This window comes from Lissotriton helveticus, chromosome 7 (assembly GCF_964261635.1).
Source record: "Lissotriton helveticus chromosome 7, aLisHel1.1, whole genome shotgun sequence".
NCBI classification, from domain to species: domain Eukaryota; kingdom Metazoa; phylum Chordata; class Amphibia; order Caudata; family Salamandridae; genus Lissotriton; species Lissotriton helveticus.
Genome location: NC_136068.1, coordinates 495377819 through 495396988, shown reverse-complemented (window position 1 = coordinate 495396988; position 19170 = coordinate 495377819). Strand labels below are relative to the sequence as shown.

General features: G+C 45.4%; 1 protein-coding gene across 1 annotated transcript in view; it reads left to right on the top strand.

Moving 5' to 3' along the window:
• The window catches only part of LOC144768670 (serine protease 53-like), a 199703-nt gene that overhangs the window by 146776 nt on the left and 33757 nt on the right, over positions 1–19170 (top strand). Inside the window, exons 9-11 of the mRNA XM_078652491.1 lie at positions 7045–7202; positions 17301–17532; positions 18064–18226. Coding sequence (XP_078508617.1) covers positions 7045–7202; positions 17301–17532; positions 18064–18226 — 553 coding nt within the window. The remainder of the gene's footprint in view (positions 1–7044; positions 7203–17300; positions 17533–18063; positions 18227–19170) is intronic.

Here is a 19170-nt window from a genome sequence, read left to right as displayed (position 1 = left end):
AAAGAACACAGAGGGTTTGCCTACCACCTTTCACCTCATTGGTCAACACCATCAGATCTCACTGTCTCAACATAATAACCTACTCAGATAACATTCAACTCATCATCTCCCGCACCAATGACCCTACCACCACCAGGACCAACTTACACAGATGCATAACAAGTGTCTCCGACTGGATGAAGAACAACTGACTGAAGCTGAATACGAACAAGATGGAATTATTGATTTTCAGCAACACCCGGAATAACTCCTGGTGGCCCCCAGACCTGGGATCTGCACTCATACCCACTGACTTCCCCTGAAACATCTGAATCATCATTGATAACAAGCTCACCAAGAAGTCACAGATCAAGGATGTTGCCTCTGCCTGCTTCCTCACTCTGCAAATGCTACAAAAGATATTCTAGAGGCTACACCTGCACATGAGACGCACTGTGCCACTGGCCCCCATCACCAGCCGACTGGACAATGGTAACTCTCCCTACTTAGAAATCTCTGCACACCTCCTACAGAGACTTCAAACCATAAAGAACACTGCAGCCACACTCGTACTCAACCTCCTCCGATGAACCCACATCACACCCCACCTCAGGCAACTCCATTGGCTCCCTGTCCAAAAGAGATGCAAATTCAAGCTGCTGATCCATGCACACAAGGCCCTACACAACCAAGGACCCGCCTTTGTTAACCACCACCTGAACTTCCACCTACCGTTGAGAAGATCACGCTTCATCTCCCTATCACTTGCCCACACGCCCCGTATCCAGCGAAGCAGAAGTGGAGGATGCTCCTTTTCCCACAACATTGTAGCAAAGACCTGGAACAGCTTCTACATGCAGCTCCATCATCTCTGTTCAGGAAATCCATTGGGCCCTCAAGACCAGGCTGTTCGAATGAGCCTTGGGAAGCTGCAAGCGCCTAGATACCATATAGAGTGATTAGCAATGCTATATGAATCCTGATTGATTGATTAAAATTGTGCACCATAAAAGCAGGAAACCTGGTTTAAACACAGTTTACCTGCTAGACAAAATCTGTTTACCTTATTTCACTGTGCCTAGATGTCTTCTATCGTCCCTTTTGAGAGTACCTTAAATAAAAACTCAATTGAGGATATGCCTTCTAAGAAAACGTCATTTTTATATGTTTTAATAGACTTTAATGCTGTTCCATATGTTATAAAAATCTAAGCAGGTTCACATGGCAACTGACTTACCTCTTGGTTCACTACTAGCCAGGGTCACTGGAATTATGTGGCAGAGGAGGACCAAATTATGTGGCGTCATGAAGCACATTTTGTGATAGTATTACCTCATTATTTTGTCATTTTTATACAAGGTTACACTGTCTCTGATATATTTTGCCTTATTAATACTAAGGTAACATCTAAATACAGCAATAGACAACTAAAATATAACCATTAAACCTTTGTGAATGTTCTTCCAGAGGTCAGGAACAGCTAACCCTATGTTTTTAGTAAATTGTGATCTGTTTGAGCTAGAAACAGTCTTTTGTCAAAATCTACATATTATGCAGCAGACGAAAGATTAAGTGGCAAATGTGTCAAATCCAATAGTATTTTAAAAATGCTTGAATCACATAATTCCAGTGGCCCTGCTAACAGCATCCTCATCGTAGGCATGAATGTTTGAAAGTTTACGTTTGGAAACTGTAAATTCTGATAAATGTCAGTCATTGCAGAAACTCCTTTATTGTACTCAAGTGAAACACTCCCAAGTTAAATAAATATACATTTTGAAATATGAGCCTTTGGCAGAATTGTAAATGATGAATTATATACCACGTAGAGGGCCCAGTACCTGTTTTTGAGCTTAGAGGCAAACCAGGCCAACGGCTGGGCACTATATATTAATGTACTGCATGCCCACGTTGGTTTTGTAAATGAAGTCCCTTCATCGTTTCTCAATTTGGCAACACCAGTCCATAACAAGAGTGGGGACAGCAAGGGGTGCCGGTAGCAATTAAAATACACAAAGACGGGCATTTTAATGATCTCTAATTCCCCACCTGATACTGCTACTAAACATATTTCTTGTATATCCAAAGTGGAGCAATGGATGCTTCACAGTCACCTCAAGTTGAATGGGGACATAAAGAAGATCATGAGATTCTTGAAAGCCACCACATTTTGGACTCTCCATGTTTGTTCTGTATCTATGGGACTGAAACCCAAACCGCTCCTGTGTGTGAAAGATCTAGGGGTTAGTATTGTTTCTACTCTCAACTGACCAGGTCAATGATGTGGTGAATTTGTGCTTCTTCTAACTGTGCGCCGTAAAGAAAATCTGTTCTCTTTTCTGCACAATGTGACAATTCTGTTATTTCAGCCAGGTTTGACTATTGCAACGCAGCCTATATACTGCTATTTGACTACTTGATTCAAAAACTTCAGGCAGTCCAACATTATGCAGTGTTGGACTGTAAATGTGTCTAGTCGACTCCTTCTAGCATTGTGCGAGTTAAGTTAGCATTTGCTGCACCATTTTGTCTTTAACCGCCATTTTGTACTGTGATCGAAAGTAAGCCTCTGCCTCATTAGCTGTCTGGCTCAGCGAAGAGCTGCTTCGAGTTACTTCTGTGTTATCGTATTCAAGGTTGAATCCTAATGTACTAAAGAATAGTTTATTCTGCCTTCACATGCCTTTCCCCCTTCGTAGCCCTGCTCCCACACTTGAGAGCGCTGAGCTCGAACAAGACGACCTTGAAAGTGTGATGATGTGTACCTGTCCTGCAGGTGGTAGCTCATCCTTCTGTACCTCCATTGTTCATCAGTGCCCAAGCTGGAAAATTCCAGCCTGGGCGGGACTTAAGGGTGTTGCAAAATGCATATTATGTGTTACCAAGTGTTCTGAAGTCAGTCCCCTTGGTATCCTCTAAGGAGGCTAGTCAGACTGGACTCCGCTGCAGCGCAATTACTAATAAAAGCTTGGTTTGCATTCTCTACTGAATCACCAACTGTTTATTTCTTGGAAGGCTGAGAGGTGGCCGCGAGTGACCCAGGTGGCCCGATTCGGGACACTTCCTCCAGCAGCGAGGTTGGTGTTTGGCCTCACAGCCAAAGACCACATCTTATACTTGCACTATTTTGCTGAAAGCTTTAGCTGAAGTTTCTGGTATTTGGGTTCAGTGCACCCTAGTAGGCTTGATTACGCATGCTCCATAAATACTTTCAAATAAAATAAATTATATAAAAATCTTAGACCATTCAAATTCTGGGCTCGTCTGGGGGCCAAAATGTGCGTTCAGAGCTGCAATAGCCTTTTTATACTCATGTTTGCCCCTCAGTGTTTGGAAGATTGTGAGACAATTTGAAAATATCCTCTCTGCTGTAAGAAGAAGGATGGTTAATTTGACTCCTCCATCTGTTTCCTTGGTGACTTTGAAATATTTGTTCAGCTGTGCAACCCATAGTCGCCACCTGAGCCTGGCTGTAGTTAGATCACTCTGCTTCCTGAAAGGCAGGAGGGAGTTGGGGGCCCCACCCACTTGATGTACTAGGTGAAAAGTTGTCATTGCTCCTACCTCAGTTGGTGGCGCTGGTTGGTAGGCAGAGGAAGTAAGATCTCCCACTTGGGGTGCATGTATGGTGTTTTAGTTGTCATCTTTCATTACTCTAGGGTAGCTGGTTTTAGGTGTCAGGGGTTTCTCTCCTATTTTCACTGTGCTATTTCGGGCCTTGCCAGAGCATAGGTGTGGTAGTGTGGTCTCCCTTGGGGTATGGGTACTGGCATAGGTACTGCTTATTGTCCACTTCTTTTGTTTCGCCATTATAGCTGGGTATCTTAGTCAGACCAGATCCCAAATGTGCAAACTATTTGTGCACACTTTTTGGCTGCATGTACGTTGGACGTTGCTCCCCCTATGTTGGTGTTTTTGTTGCTTGGAGAGTAGCAGTAATCATGATTACCTGTCAGTGATTCCTGGTGGTGTTGATGGACTACTTGCCATTGTACTTGTCCTAAACCAGGTGGTACTTATGCCCTGCCTCAGGGGATGAGCCTGGCCATGTCTGCGCAGACATTCGCGAGAGAGATGCTCACCATGCAGGCTGCAATAGTTCCTGGCTTTGGAGGTGGTGTGTGCTGTGGGTGGTTTCTCGGTACAAGGTGTCAGGGTATGGGTGGAAGGGAGGCCGCTCCTCATTACCAGTGTCTGATCCATGCCCTAGCTGTCGAAGAACGACACAGACACCAACATACCGGTAACTTGTCACGTAAGCCTGTGTGCTTAGGTGACCTTTTATTTATAATTGTCAAAAACAGGAGTCATGATGGATGATAACTGATTGGGGGACCCTTCACCCACACTGATTCAAGCAGGATAAAAGCCCCTTCAGGAAGCTGCTGTCTAGTTTGAACGAGTAAACTCCAAGAAAGGGAATGATCTTCTGAAAAATGATCTACCGCTGATAATGTTAGATCCTGGGGAACGCAGCTTAATTTAAATTAACTATCACCAACAGCATCGGAAGAAAGACGTTGGTAGAGTTGGACACACTATATGGAGGAGACACCTCATGGGAACTACAAAAAGGGAGAATAGGTGCAAAGTCTCTGGTGTCCCTGGGCTTCTCATCATCATTGTCTGATCCACATTGATAAAAGGCCTAAAGGATAGAGGGTCCTGAGCTATTTTGGAGCACCATTTACACATCTTCAGCTTTGGGGAAAAGAGTACTGCCGCTTGCTGATTACTGACCCTGAAATGATAACTGATTAGGGACACAAGGGGTTATCTAGTGGCTCGACTCATGCTTGTCTTTACATTTACGACTATAACCCTTACATAGTTAGTCTAAAAATGCATCAAGAGAATGGGAGATTTACATTTTTCATTCTTTGGTCAAAGACAAAAACATTAGGACACGTTAAAATACTTGTTTTCTCTTTTTGAAAGCCAACATGCTTCATTGCAATTTGTATGTATGGCACCTTCTTCAGGACAGGAAGAAAGGAAATTGAGGCTATCTCCAAAATGCATTGCACCTGGACCTATTGCGTCGGTTTCATACCATGTCTGCCAGTGTGTTTTAGGAGGTGCACTGTGTGGATGTGATGGCAGAGGGCTCTGAAGACCAGGATGTTGGGCTCCGAAGCATTGAACTGTCCCAGAAATTGTGTGGTGTTGCCCGCAAGCAGCGGCTAAAGCCCCATTAAAAATGGACCTTATGGAGCGTCCGGGACAATGCACGAGTAGTTAGTAAGTTTACTTAAAATGACACACATTTCTCCGAAGCTCTTCATTCAACCCCCTTGAACCTCTTTTTGTAAACAAAAAATGGATTCAATTTCAGGTACATGCAAGAACATTAACTGAGCTAAGAATGTGGTGATTCATTGGGTGACTAATATCCTAAAACTGTTAAAAAGTTACCTCAACCACAAATACGCCAGTGACTTTTGTTCCTGTGTTATAAAATATGGAGTTATGGACCCGAAACCTGCTATCAATGCAGCACAGGAACCCTTTTCTAATCTTCCATTCTATTAAATATGCTTTTATCATATATAGCTGGAATCGTACATTGTTTCCCCACACAACCTTTTCTACTAATGGTTTCTTTATTGCAGCCTCTTCACAAGCTACCATCATGCAACCCTTCAGTCAGCCTCTCTCCTCGCTCAAATTCCCATCACATTTCCCTCCCCTCGGTCACCTGTACCTAACTCCCTTTATTCATAGGCGCTGCAAGTATGGGTGCGGGAGGTCCTCAACACACCCAAAAAACTATGCTGAAGTTCTGAAGGTGAACGTCCAATAAAGATGCATTTAAATGGTGTTTTTTATCTTGTCACATATAATGTGTTTTCAACACCGGTCACATATTAGGCTGTCTTCTGATAAATTACTGCTTATTCTTTTAACATAGAAATCGGTATTTACTTTTCTTTCTGTGATTGCAATGTGCATGGACAGTAAATTATGTGACAATCTTGCTAGGGTACAGGCAGTGTGAATAAAAAGGCTGTAGGATGTCATTTTTTTCTAACACACAACAACACTTAAATACCTGTACAAATATTTCAGAATATATCAGCAGTTAGGAAAACCCAAATAAAGCACATGTTATTGTTTGCACGCTTTATAGTTTTATCAGTAAAAACGTATGCCTGTGTGAACATAGTGGCGATTTAAATGGAAGGTGTGCTGTCTGTAAATGGCAGTGCGCTACCACAGCATACGTTAGTAATATATTTAGGACAGTGTGCTCCAAAATACACCTCCAGCTACATACTACACTCGTACCGCACCACTCTCTGCCGGATACATTTGCTAAGCTTGTTCTTTGTGTGACAGTGGGATTTTTCACAATCCCTATGACTTCAGGAATGTAACCTTGGTGGCAGCGCCCCCACTCTGAAAATTGCTCCAGCACCACTGTCTTCATTCATCTCTCCCACAGTCCTGCTTGCTGTCTGTCCTCTCTGTTTCCAACTTCATGTTTCCTCTTTGAATCAGTGCATTAACCCCTTGCGTGCTCGTGACGGAACCGTTCCGTCACGAGCCTCGGGTGGGCTGTGCTCGTAACGGAACGGTTCCCTCACGGCCCGCTTGCCGCGCCTGCGCGGCGCAAATTCCACGCCTTCGCAGAGCGTTCTATTAGGCGGGCGGGGCCGTGACGGAACCGTTCCGTCATAAGCACAGCTCGCCCGAGGGCCATGACCGAGCGGTTCCGTCACGAGTACGCGAGCGCCGCGCGGCCCCCCTCCCCCTTGGCACTGCGGCGGAATAGCCGCCGCAGCTAAGGGGTTAAATGGTCAGGCACTGAGTGGCAGCACTTTTTTTTATTTTGATAGAGAGGAACAGTACTTCTCGGCACAGGGGCAATACTTCTAAATGGAGAAGACAGGGACATCTCTCTAGTCAAGGTTATTTTAGATCATGATTACCTGCAATTCTGTGACTCCATTTAGAGCACTAATTTGAATATGGGTTCCCTACGCCTATACTATCATCCACGTTAAGCAATTCCACAGTATGGTTATATTGAACAGACCCACCCTATACATTCTCCTCCTACAGAGCCCTCCCCAGAGCTCCAGGAAGCAGAGCTTACCCTGATTGGAACGAACAAATGTAACTGCATCTATAGCCGGACTGGTTCCACCAACGAGAGTGTCTCTCTACAGCCTGGGATGATCTGTGCAGCACCAAAGCAAGGCCAGGCGGGCACCTGCCAGGTGAGTGCGGCATCTTTGATAGATATTTCCAACTCATAGCACCACACACATTGTACGCACTCCTTTGCTCATATGATGTTTAGTTCTAGAGGCTATACTAGTATATCAATGTTTTTGTGGTTAATATACAAACTCACAAGTAAGGGCAGAGAACAAGATTCTTATAAATTTGGGGTATTAGCAATAAGGTTAGGAAACGAGCATTGGTCAAGCCTACACCTCTGGCTTGCACTGTGTGATGAGCTCTGTGGAGAGTTACTTGGTGAGAAGAGCCTACATCAGGAGATGGCTTGGCCAGTGCAGTTCAGGGGCGTAACACAGGCCCCCGCAGCCCACGCGGTGCGGGGTGGGCCCCTAGCTCCAAGGGGCCTCCTCGGCACTGAACTGTGGCCGGGAGAGCTCCTGATTGAGCCCAGAGTTGGCCCTCCTAAGTACCGTGCAGGGAGGCCCGCCCACTTTTCGTTACGCCAGTGGTGCAGTTAGTGGGGCTGCGAGCCACCAGCCATGACTAGAGAACCGACTTCTGCTACTGACTGACTTGCGTTGGCCAAAAGCCATAACGTAAAGTCAACAGCAGACTCTAACCTTCCGCAAAATGCTTTGGCCCTGTTTTGACCACAGGGACAGAGCATTTTAACAGTCTGCTAAGGTTCTATTTAAAAGGACAGGTTTGGAATTTTATTGCCATTCTGTACCGTTCAGAGACTTTGTGCTGTTTGGTGGCAAACAGTTTCATCATTCTTGTAGATATTACAAAATGGAATGGCAGAGTCAGAAAAGGCAATAGAGAGTTCTAATGTAAGTAGATGATGGTGTAGAAAAAGCATGCCACAAGAAGAAACAGTAGCAGTCTTGAAGGGGTAGAGATTCCTGACCAGCTATAGAGTGAAGGCCGGTTGGTGTCACATGGCTTATGATACCTATGAATTTCACAAATGGTAGGCAACAAATTCTCCAATCAAATTGTGAAAAGGGAGTATCATATTTCAGTTTAAAAAATGGAGTAAATGTTTAAGTAGGTTAAATGTAATCATTTTTTCAAGAGTGAGGTTTAGCTGCCGTTAGGGAGAAATAATAGACATACTTAGGAAATCACTTTTTATAATCAGCACATGATAAAATACAACATTGAAATAAACTGGCAAATAAATCAAGCCAGGTAAGGTAAACCTATGTGCATATTCAATAATAACAAGAAAGAAAAGTATGAATTATAATTACTTATCAATAAATCATTTTATGGGTACCTCAGACTAGAAATCATAAGTCTGGACAGAGCTTCATCTTTAAAATGTGTGGTGTAGTTGGTTTCAAGGTTAACAAAGGGAGAACTGCAAAGAACTGCATGGTAGATTTTTATCAGATAAATCAAAGGAGAGGTTACCTCACTAGTTCCAGGGAACATGGTACATTAGACAAAAGGCCTTAGAGAAATCCCTGGAGACCACTATGCGTCACTTAAAACCACTCCTTACAACATACATCAAAGACCCAAATAGGGCCTGATTTATTTCACAATGTATTCACACAGTAGAATGAAGTACTAACGATATTTTATTCAAATACAAAATCTAATTTTTAAAAACCATTCCTTTATATTTAAAATTCGGGATTAAATTCCGAAGCAGTGAAAACAAAACATATATTACATAATGCTATTCCACAATTTATTGATTCCACTGTACATGACAACCCTAGAAATCGTATTCACAATTTTATACACAAACACAATAATTTTTTTTTATAAAAGATAAAAAATACACGAAACAGTATTACCCCACTTAAAGAACAGCGTAATTTGTTCAGTTAAAGCTTTAAAAACTGATCCAATGTCCAAAAAATCATATAAAAGGACCTATTGTACAGAGTTTCTCTTGTATCTCATAAGGTCCCTTGGCTTTTTTGGATTCCTTTTAACAAACAGACTGATGAGAGGGGACACAAGCGGACCGATATTTGAAGGCCGTGCCCGTTACCTTCAAGGAGTATCCAAAGGTTAAAAGATATATCCCCCGTGAGGTGCACATGAAGATTCCTTGGTACCTGACACTATTGATGAGGGATCACAGCACTTTTTAAAGAAAGACACGGGAACGTGTATTCCATTAGACTCTCTAAAGAAAGTGCAACACTTCACCACTATCAGAAAAAAATGAAGAAGTGATACACTATCAAGCTGGGAACGATATAAGGCATACTATTTTCAAGCATCAACGCATAGACGACATCAAAGTCTACAGCGAAATAACCTTGGAATGACAATGGAACTTTCCAAGATAGTATAAGAGTCAAGTGAAAGAAGTGACCCCAGATACAAAATTGTCCTGAAGAAGGTGGCCCCATATCTACTGGTCTCAACCACCGAAACGCGTTGACGCCTTTTTGTTAAAAGGAATCCAAAAAAGCCAAGGGACCATATGAGATACAAGAGAAACTCTGTACAATAGGTCCTTTTATATGATGTTTTGGCCATGGATCAGTTTTTAAAGCTTTAACTGAACAAATTAAGCTGTTCTTTAAGTGGGGTAATACTGTTTCGTGTATTTTTTATCTTTTATTAAAAAAAAATTATTGTGTTTGTGTATAAAATTGTGAATACGATTTCTAGGGTTGTCATGTACAGTGGAATCAATAACTTTTGGAATAGCATTATGTAATATATGTTTTGTTTTCACTGCTTCGGAATGTAATCCCGAATTTTAAATATAAAGGAATGGTTTTTAAAAATGAGATTTTGTATTTGAATAAAATATCGTTAGCACTTCATTCTACTGTGTGAATATATTGTGAAATAAATCAGGCCCTATTTCGGTCTGTGATGTATGTTGTAAGGAGTGGTTTTAAGTGACGCATAGTGGTTTCCAGGAATTCCTCTAAGGCCTTTAGATTTTTATCAGAACCAATATGGCTGCCATGTAGGGAGGAGAGTACCATGCATGCCTCATGAAGAGTTCGATGGAGGATTATGCCTTGCTGTTCAAAGCAATTGCAGACTAGATAGCAACATCTGCTTGCAAGAACATGACAAACACCCAAGTAAATTGAGACACCCCAGCCTTTAAACTCCATGTGGTGTCATCGGCATCGTCCGTGCCGAAAGTGACGTATGGTGTGGCATAAATGTCCACAAGGAAGACAGGTTTCAAGCCCTGTGTTGCGCCTGTCATTGGCAGATGTAAGTGACGACGCACACCACTGTCTTTGGTGCCTCTAGCTCAACCATGACGCCAAGACCTGCAGTGATTGTTGGGCCATGCACCCCAAGGCCTCGAGGTAGTGGTCATTCAATTACTTGCTGCTTGATGTGTAACGCTGCAAAGGTCTTAAAACCCTGGTCAAGGGGAAGGTCCATAGAGAGGGTGCCAGCATCAAAAGTAGGTCATGGTTGTTATTCCAGCTACTTTCTGGTTCCGATGAAGGACCAAGGCCATCGTCCTATCCTAGATCGGCGCTCTCTCAATGTTTTCCTGGAAAAGAAGAAATTCAAAATGCTCACCCTAGCTCAATTTGTTTTGCCCTGGATCCGGGAGACTGGATGGTAGCATTAGATCTGATAGAGACTACTAGTCGCAGACTCCTTCAAGTAGAATTATCCCCAGGCGTGAGACTGGATCCGGAAAACTTTTTGCCACAGCATCCCTGCACGCCGGGACGACGGCACCACGTGACTCCGCGTCTGTGACGTCCTCCGCGTCTGTGACGTCAGCGAGGATACATAAGTCCCACCCTGGCACGCCTACATCAGTTTTTTCTCTTTCCGCATGCAAAGCGGATCCAGTTGCGCTCTGCCCTATTTTCAGGCCTACTATCCCTTTTTTCACATTTGGAACAGTGTGCGAATGCCTTCGGGCTTCTAGACATGTCCCTCTTGTGCACGTCCCATGTCGGTGACGGACCCTCACCCAATTTGCGTGTGGTGCCTGGGTGGGCACCACGACTCGGAGAGCTGCGACGCCTGCCAGCATCTTAAGCCTACATCGCGGCGGTGGCACCGTATGAAGTTGCTGTCTGCTTGCTCATCCAGGTCGGTGTCCTCTCAGCGTTCGTCTCCCTCCTCTGAAGCAAGGAACTGCCGGTTACATCTGTGACATCATCTTTCGCTGATGCCCCTTGGGCGCGGCCCACTGGCTGGTAGGTCCTTCAGTTTGTTTCCGAGGCCTTGTCCTCCTTCCGCGGCGGGTGACGTCTCCCCCTGGGATGTGCGTCCCCACCTGTCGCGTCCCTACCTGCCGTTTCCCGGCGTGGAGGTGACTAGGGCCCAAATGACAGCCTACGCTGCTGCTCTGCAGGTTTCTTTGGCCCTTCCTCCATCTCCTGAGACGTCCGCGGATCCCTTGCCTCCCACGGGGACTTCTGCAGAGTCGCCAGCGGCTTCGGCGCCGAAGGTTTCGGCTCCAGGTAGTAGGAGAGTAGTGCCATCGGGGTGTGGCCCTTCGGGGCTCCCCTCTTCGGCGCCTAGCGTCCCTGTTTTGCCGCCAATCGCTACGGGGCTTCCTGTGGCATCGCTGGGACCCCGGGCTTGTCCCCGGGGCCCCCTCGGCCCTCCTTTGGCGCCAGGGGCCTTCCTCCCAGGCTTCAGTGGAGTAACGAGTAGAGGCAGGGTCTTGGGGTGCTTTCCCGAGTCCCCCTCGATCCTCAGCGCGGGTGGCTGCCTCGTCTGGGGCCAAGCTGGCGCCACACGTGGCCACTCCGGCATCGCCTGATGCCGGTCAGGCACCGATGGCGGTCTCCACGGAGCCGCGCCTGCGGCGGGTTCTGGATTCGTCTCCTGAAGTCCCTTCATCTCTAGAGGTCTGTCATCTGTCGATGTGTTCCTCCCCGGAGATAGGGAGCCCTGTAGTTGCCTTTTTGCCGGCATCTTCTAGGGTAGGCTCTTTGCAGTCCCCGCGGCCACAATCCTCGTACCCTTCTTTCCCTGGCTCGTGGCTGGCTTCTCCACCGACATTTTCTCCTCCCCCCTGAGACCCCTCTGATCCCTCATTCCTCGGTGGATCCTCATCTATGTCGGGGCTGGCCGCTTCCCCCTGAAATTGGGGAAGGGCGGCTCAGTCTGCAACCGACCGTCACCCACGGTGGAATTGCTTTCATCTCCGCAGTGCCCTACTGAGGCCAGTGTTGCCTTTGTTCGGGCTATTTCCACGGCTGCTGGTATTCTGAGGATGGGTGAACCTGTCACTCCACTTCCAACAAAAATAGTGGAGATTCTCCACCAGGGCTCTGGTGGACGGGAGTTGTTCCTTCCTTATGAGGCGTCACTCCATGAGTCTCTTATGGGGGCCTGGGGGCGCCCTTCCACGGGCAATCCAGTACCTCAGGCGCTATTGCATCGCCATCGTCCTGCTTCGCATGACCCGGGCTGTCTTTCTTTCCACCCTTCTACTCAAGGCGCTCTACTGCATGCTACCTTTCTGTGTTTGCCTGTGGTGTTGTTCCCTCCGTTTCGGGAGGCCCGGTGGTTAGATTCATAGGGACGTAATGTCTTCGCTTCTTCCAGGGCTGCCTTGAGAGCCCTTAACACTTTGTGTGTGTTGACCCGGGCTACTTCTAGCCTGTGGGGTTTGGTGGAGTCCCTTCTTTCTCGTGTCTCTCATGAGGGTGCCCGTGCTGATCTGCAGGCCCATGTGTTGAATGGTAAAGAGTTGACCGCGTTTATTCTTCATGCAGCTTTGGATGTTGTCGATGCTACTGGCCGTGCTATGGCCACTTCTGTGGCTCTCCATCGCCATGCTTGGCTACGCGATGCTGTTTTTCCCGAACATATTAGAGAGCATCCGGTCGACCTCCCTTTTGACGGGGTCCTGCTGTTTTAATACTCTTGCAGACTCAGCCATACAGCGTCTTCTTGTGGGGCTTTGTCCTCCTCCTCCTCCTCAGGTGGTTTGTTGATCCTCCAGGTCTTAGTGGGAGGTTGGCTTTTGCAGTCGTCTTTCTTACCCCCTCCTTCAGGGTATGTTCGCCTTGTTGTTGTTGTTCCATTTTGGACTTTGTAGACACTTCTGCGCCCCTGCACTCTGGTCTCCAGTGTGAGGTTCGCTGATGCTTCTTCTTCTTCTTTTGTTGCCTTTGGCAATCTTTAGGGTCAAGGTGCCTTGGTCTGTCTCGACTTAGGTGTTTGGGAGCCTTTCTCTCTACTGGGGTTGTCTGAGGTTAACTGGTCATTGCTCTACGTTCTGACCTTGGTGTCCCTTTATGCTCCGGGAAGTGGCTACAGCCATCTTGATCTGATGTGTATTTTCGCATGCTTCTGCCCGGGGAGGCTGTTGTATTTGTTTACAGGATTGCTTTCCAGTAGCGGTGCACTGTTCTTTCATTACAGATCTTGGTGCCTTAGTACCTGGCTCTAGTCCGGATGGTTCTGTTCCTCACCATTGTTCTTTCCCTTCTGTTTAGCAGGGCTTTTTTCGCACACAGTGCCAGTATTTTTACAGATTTTGTTAGTGATGGCTCCGCGTTGTGGTGCGGAAAAGTTCTCTGAAGAAAACTGACGTAGGCGTGCTGGGGTGGGACTTATGTATCTTCACTGACATCACGTACTCGGAGGACGACAGGGCGGAGTCACGTGGTGCTGTGTCCCCGGCGCGAAGGGATGCTGTGGCAAAAAGTTTTCCGGATCCAGTCTCTCGCCTGGGGATAATTCTACATGGAGGAATCTGCGGCTAGAATCGTCTCTACCAGATACATCGTTACCGAAGGTAAGTAACTCGTACATTTGAAGGGTTCAATCACTTGCTAAGCACTGTATGGGGGCTTGTTTGACAAATATTGTCAGGGTTGCTTTGGGTTCCTAGTCGGCCCTGCCCCCACCATCTACTAAGGTGCCAGTGCTACGGGAAGAATGATTAGTAGACCCTCTCAACAAAAGGATCTAATGGAATTTCTATAGGAGCCATGCCTCTTTTGGTCCCACATAGGACTTGATTATGATGGCGGGCGGACTTCCACTGACCGGTCGTAGGTAATGGTCAGCCTGCCGACATCCCCTCGGTCTGACCGCTGGATTACAATGCTGGTGGTCAGACCCACAGCAGTTGGGCGAAGACCTCCACCTCCGCCAGCATTAGTGAGCCTGACGTATCGGATTTTTAGTTCCGAATGGCGGCAGTGCCAAGGCAGTCACTGCCATCAGGATTACAATATCCCTTTCCGACAGCCTTTTCATGACAGAATTTGGGGACCCCAAACAAGCCCCCCATCCATTGTGGGCCATTGTAAAGTGGCCCTAGGGGCACATGTAGTGCTCCCACGCACATCCATGCACTGTGTGCCATGCACCACATGGAGCATGGCACATGGTCTATGGGCATGAAGGAAGTGCTCCTTTTCACGGCAGCTAATGATGTGGCCCTTTTTCTAGGCCGCAGCTCAAGCCGCCGTGAAAAAGTGCACTTTGCGAACACCATCTTGGTGATCGCATCGTAATACAGCAGTCAGACCTCTGCCTGCGTATCGGCCGGTTTCAAGACCATCGCGAAAGCGGGCGGCAGTCCGACCGCCCGGTATTGTAATCACCCCCTTAGTGTCTAGGTCTCCTTTATTCTGCTTTAGGAATGTCAGCAATACACTCCCAGTGTCTGGGAAAAACACCTCACCCCCATCTTGTGCACAGGAACAAGCCACGGGTATGAGAGCTTACAAAATCGAACCTATAAGCCTCCGTTACTGTGCTTCACAGAGACAAACACACACAACATACATGGGATATTAGTGCTAGGAATCTTTTGTCCTTTGCCACAGAATCAACAATAGAATGATATTAGGTAACAACACATAGTATTAATCTGACTTCGCATTGGTAAGATGCTCTTAGCAAGTGTCAAATAACTCATTTTTTAGCGAAATAAACCTTCTTTAATGCAGAATAGTTTGGAAAGATCATTACATGAGACTTTCTAAAGAAGGCATCTGTACCACCTCCCCTTGTGCTGTGTACAGACCCTGCACCAAGTTTGGGATAATCCTGACTATGTTTTAAAGGAATACCCAATGCTGGGCACACAGCAGGCTCTGGTTCCTAATTTTTCTAAATTATGTGTACACTTGGACTCGCAAATTTCCACTGCCTGCCCCCAGACACGGTGCACTGCATGTAATGTGTTTACTTGCAATAACTTACATCCTCAGATTGCAGGCTATTTCAGAAAACCTCCCACAATACTCCTAGCACCATGCATGAAAAATCGATCTTGACTTCCTTTTGCTTGATTCCTCTCCTTTCTTATTTCAGAGTCACCCTCTTCTTACCTTCCTCTGCATGCCTTCTATTTCTGAGTATAGCCTACTCTCAGTCTCATGCCTGCCTGCCTGCCTTAATCTCTCTTATTGTAATTCTGCAGTTGGCTGATACCTCATCTCATAGATCACAACCTCTCCTTCTTTAAAATCCTATCCCTGCAACCTAACACTATCTAATCTCCGCCAGCCTATCTAGCTCAAGAACCGAACTGTGCACCTGAAACCTCCTGGCCCTCTGTAATAATCACACCCAAGAGGTATTAATATAATCTATCACAAAGTAACTGGAGTAAATGCATGTCATTTTTGTTGACTAGACATGACTAATCACAGCAGATCATATTCAAAATAATTTTACCAGCAATAAATAATTTACCTTGCGTGGGAGTACTGGAATAACTTTTTATTAACGTTAGCCTTATTTCTTCCCAAAGTATAAAACATTATGCAAATATTTACGAAGCTGCATTCAATAGAAAATAGACCTACAAGTACATACATCTTATAATAAAAAGTGTGCTTCTTGTACTCACCATATTTCGTGTATGTTCTCAATCTTGTCTTCCGTGTTGGCATCAGCTAGTATTCACATAAAGCCATGGAAAGCATTATAAAACGTTCATATTTATACTGAAAGTATTTAAGAAAGATACTCTTTAATATTAAAGACATTGAGCTTAAAAACAAGGGCATCATGTTGGTATTCTTATAATTCATAGGGCCCTCTTCACATATCTGCTGTTTAGGGAGCTGTGTCAGTCAAGTGAACATAAATTTGCATACACAATTAATCAAGTCATTTTGATGACAAAAAAGGAATTATTCTTTTGAATTATATGCAGGGCCACTGGAATTATGCGATTGTGAGTGTGTGGCTTTTGCCGCATGAATGTGGATTTGCCGCATCTACCAAATAATTCCTCATCCGCTGCAAAAAGAATTGTTTCTATCTCACACAGTACAAAAGTTGCAAAATAACGCAGCAACAGGTGGTGCCGCGCAGTGCAGTGGAAGGATCTTTGCAGAGGTTGACTGTTCACCTTTCTGTTGTTTATTACTATATTTAGGTATTAAACTGATACTAACGAGGTGGAACCTATGCCCAGACACTGTTAAGTGTAAAAAAAAAAAAAAGAGAAAGTAATTAAGTAAATATTATCACAAAATGAGCTGCATTGTGTCGCATAATTTGTTTTTTATTGCAATATAATTTAGTCAACCCTGCTGCATAATTTAGCCCTTCCCTGCCGCATATTTCCAGTGGCCTGTATTATATTTAAATATTAAAGATTTTGTTTCCTGCTGCGAACAAAAGCCCTTCCCCTGTCCATCAAATGGGATTCTTTACACTACCTGTGCAGACGCCGCGTCCCTTAAAATGCCCAACTACAGCAATCTGCAACTGAAAGTTGACCAGTTAACATCTGAAAACGGTCAGGCACCTTTTTGTTCCCTGTGTGCAGCGAATTGCATAGTTTTTGATCCACTTGATCCTGAAACTATTTTTTTCTTAAAGCCTCAAAGTGACAGCAGACGGGATTATGGGCAATGTAATATTTACCTCAAGTGCCAGGGCTGCACTAAATAGATCTTTCAAATCCCCTTTGTAAACGAAATACTTTTTGAAGGAATTGCCTTATGACGCGTCAGATGACTCGGATTCAGTAAGACTGAAATATCTGAAATAAAGGTAGGAGGTGGGAGCTTGGATACAGTCCAAGCCCTGGTCCAGCACTCATCCTGCCTCCATGGTCCTATTGACATATCAGGGTGCTGGTTAGTCCAGTAATTGATGCCAAGATTGAGATACATCTGAAAAGGTCTTTGAGTGCAAATAATGACTGTGCATTTCCTCTTTCTCGATAGGTTGACACTGGCGGGCCATTGGTCTGCAATGAAAATGGAGCTTGGTTCCTGGCCGGCATTGCCAGCTTTGGTGGCACCTGTGGTCAGTCGGACCATCCTGCTGTCTACACAGAAATCACTGCTTTTGAGGAGTGGATCAGAGATTTGACCCGTGAGGCCTACTTTGCCCCTCAGCCCATCTCTGTTCCACCTGATCTCGACAGCGGAAATTGTTCTGACAACAGCGATTCAGGTGAGGGCCGACCCTGTGCGACCTGCTATTAGAAGCAGAAAAGCAAGCTCTGCAGAAGGCTGAGCGAGAAGATCTGCCTCCTTTTAATCGTAAATAATTTGGCTACTGCATGATTTAACTGTTATCAATTTGGTAATCAATAGGGATGTTGCCTTCCGCTGGGAGGATCTAGACTTACACATGGATTCAGACTCTTCAGAACTGAAGTTTCTGATCAGCATTCACTTCCGAGCTGTTCAGGCCAAGTTTCATATGTCCTTTTACTGCAGATAGGGCATGTCAGGGTTTGCTGCCTGTTCTTAAGTTAGGCACTCTCCCAGGCTACTCTTGCAGATACCAAAATGGATGCCTACTCGCATAGAAGTCTGTCTACCGCTCGCGACTCCATAGGTGCCAGTTACACTGTAGTGGCTTTAGATATTGTTTTTTAATTCCTTTCTTCGTGCTCTCCTGCCAGCCAGAACATATCTTTCTCTTCAGAAGTTCTGTGAAGTGAGCTTTGTGTGATGTCTCTGCCTTCTCTCTTTTCAGTTTGCGGGCGGCCAGTGGACACTGCTAGGAAGGCAGCTGGCGGAGATGCAACAGTTGGGGCATGGCCATGGATGGCTAGCATCGTCCAGTATGGGGACCATCTCTGCAGCGGGGTGCTGATTGGCAAACATTGGGTTCTCTGCGAAGCAAATTGCTTCTCGAGGTAAGCAGGCATATAGACATGCATGGTGGAGCAAAGAGCATCCACCCCAGCAGCGAACTAGGACAAACACAAATGATTTACCTGGTTTTCAGCAAACATTTCTCAAATGTAAGGCGCCAGGAGGTTTTCAGCATTCTCTCCTGTTAGCAAGAGCTGAAGTAGATTGTTCTTGTGAAGAGCCCTGATGCCATCCTACTGGCGAAGGATGGAGTGGTTGCTTCCTTTGTACATTTGATAGTACCTAACACAAGTGGTGCAAATGGGTTTGCTCCCCTTTTATTTGCTGTTATTTCCTGAAATGACGGTTGAAGGATAACTTTTCTCTGCTCATAAAGGTACTCCTGTGGGGTAGTAGGTGCAATTGTTTTATCCTTCAAGCAGTGGACTCATGTATAAAAGGTGCTTTTCACAAGACTCACATGAGAGAAGAGCAGGGCTAAGATTGATCAAATTGAGACCTATCAGATTGGTGCCATGATGCTGTCTTAGTCAAAAATTGACAGCAGAATAAGTCTCCTTTCACTACAATGTGTCTTTTTAATCTAGAAGTCATTCACTGCTATTAATGGAAGTGGAAGTTGTTCTGGAAGAAAATTCTTCAACAACAGACGAACTCCTCATTAGGTGAATAAAAAAGATCAGTGGTCTCTGGGATCCACAAAAAAGTATTTGGAAATCACAGAGGAGTGAGGGCAGCAGGGTAACACATGGCAAGTCAATTTGGTTTTGCGCTCTTTAGGCAGCAACCAACAAGCTCTTTATCTATTACTCTCACATGTGCAGGGTGCCCTTCTAGCTGGGGAATGGGCTACAATTTGCCTCGGTTGCTCTTCTGTCTTTGAGTAACTTTGTGAACCTGAAAAGAACTTGGGTCATGAATCTCTGCTCAAATTTGGGCTTCTTTCGGGCTAGGTGGAATCCTGGCCTTTTAAAGTATGGGCAAT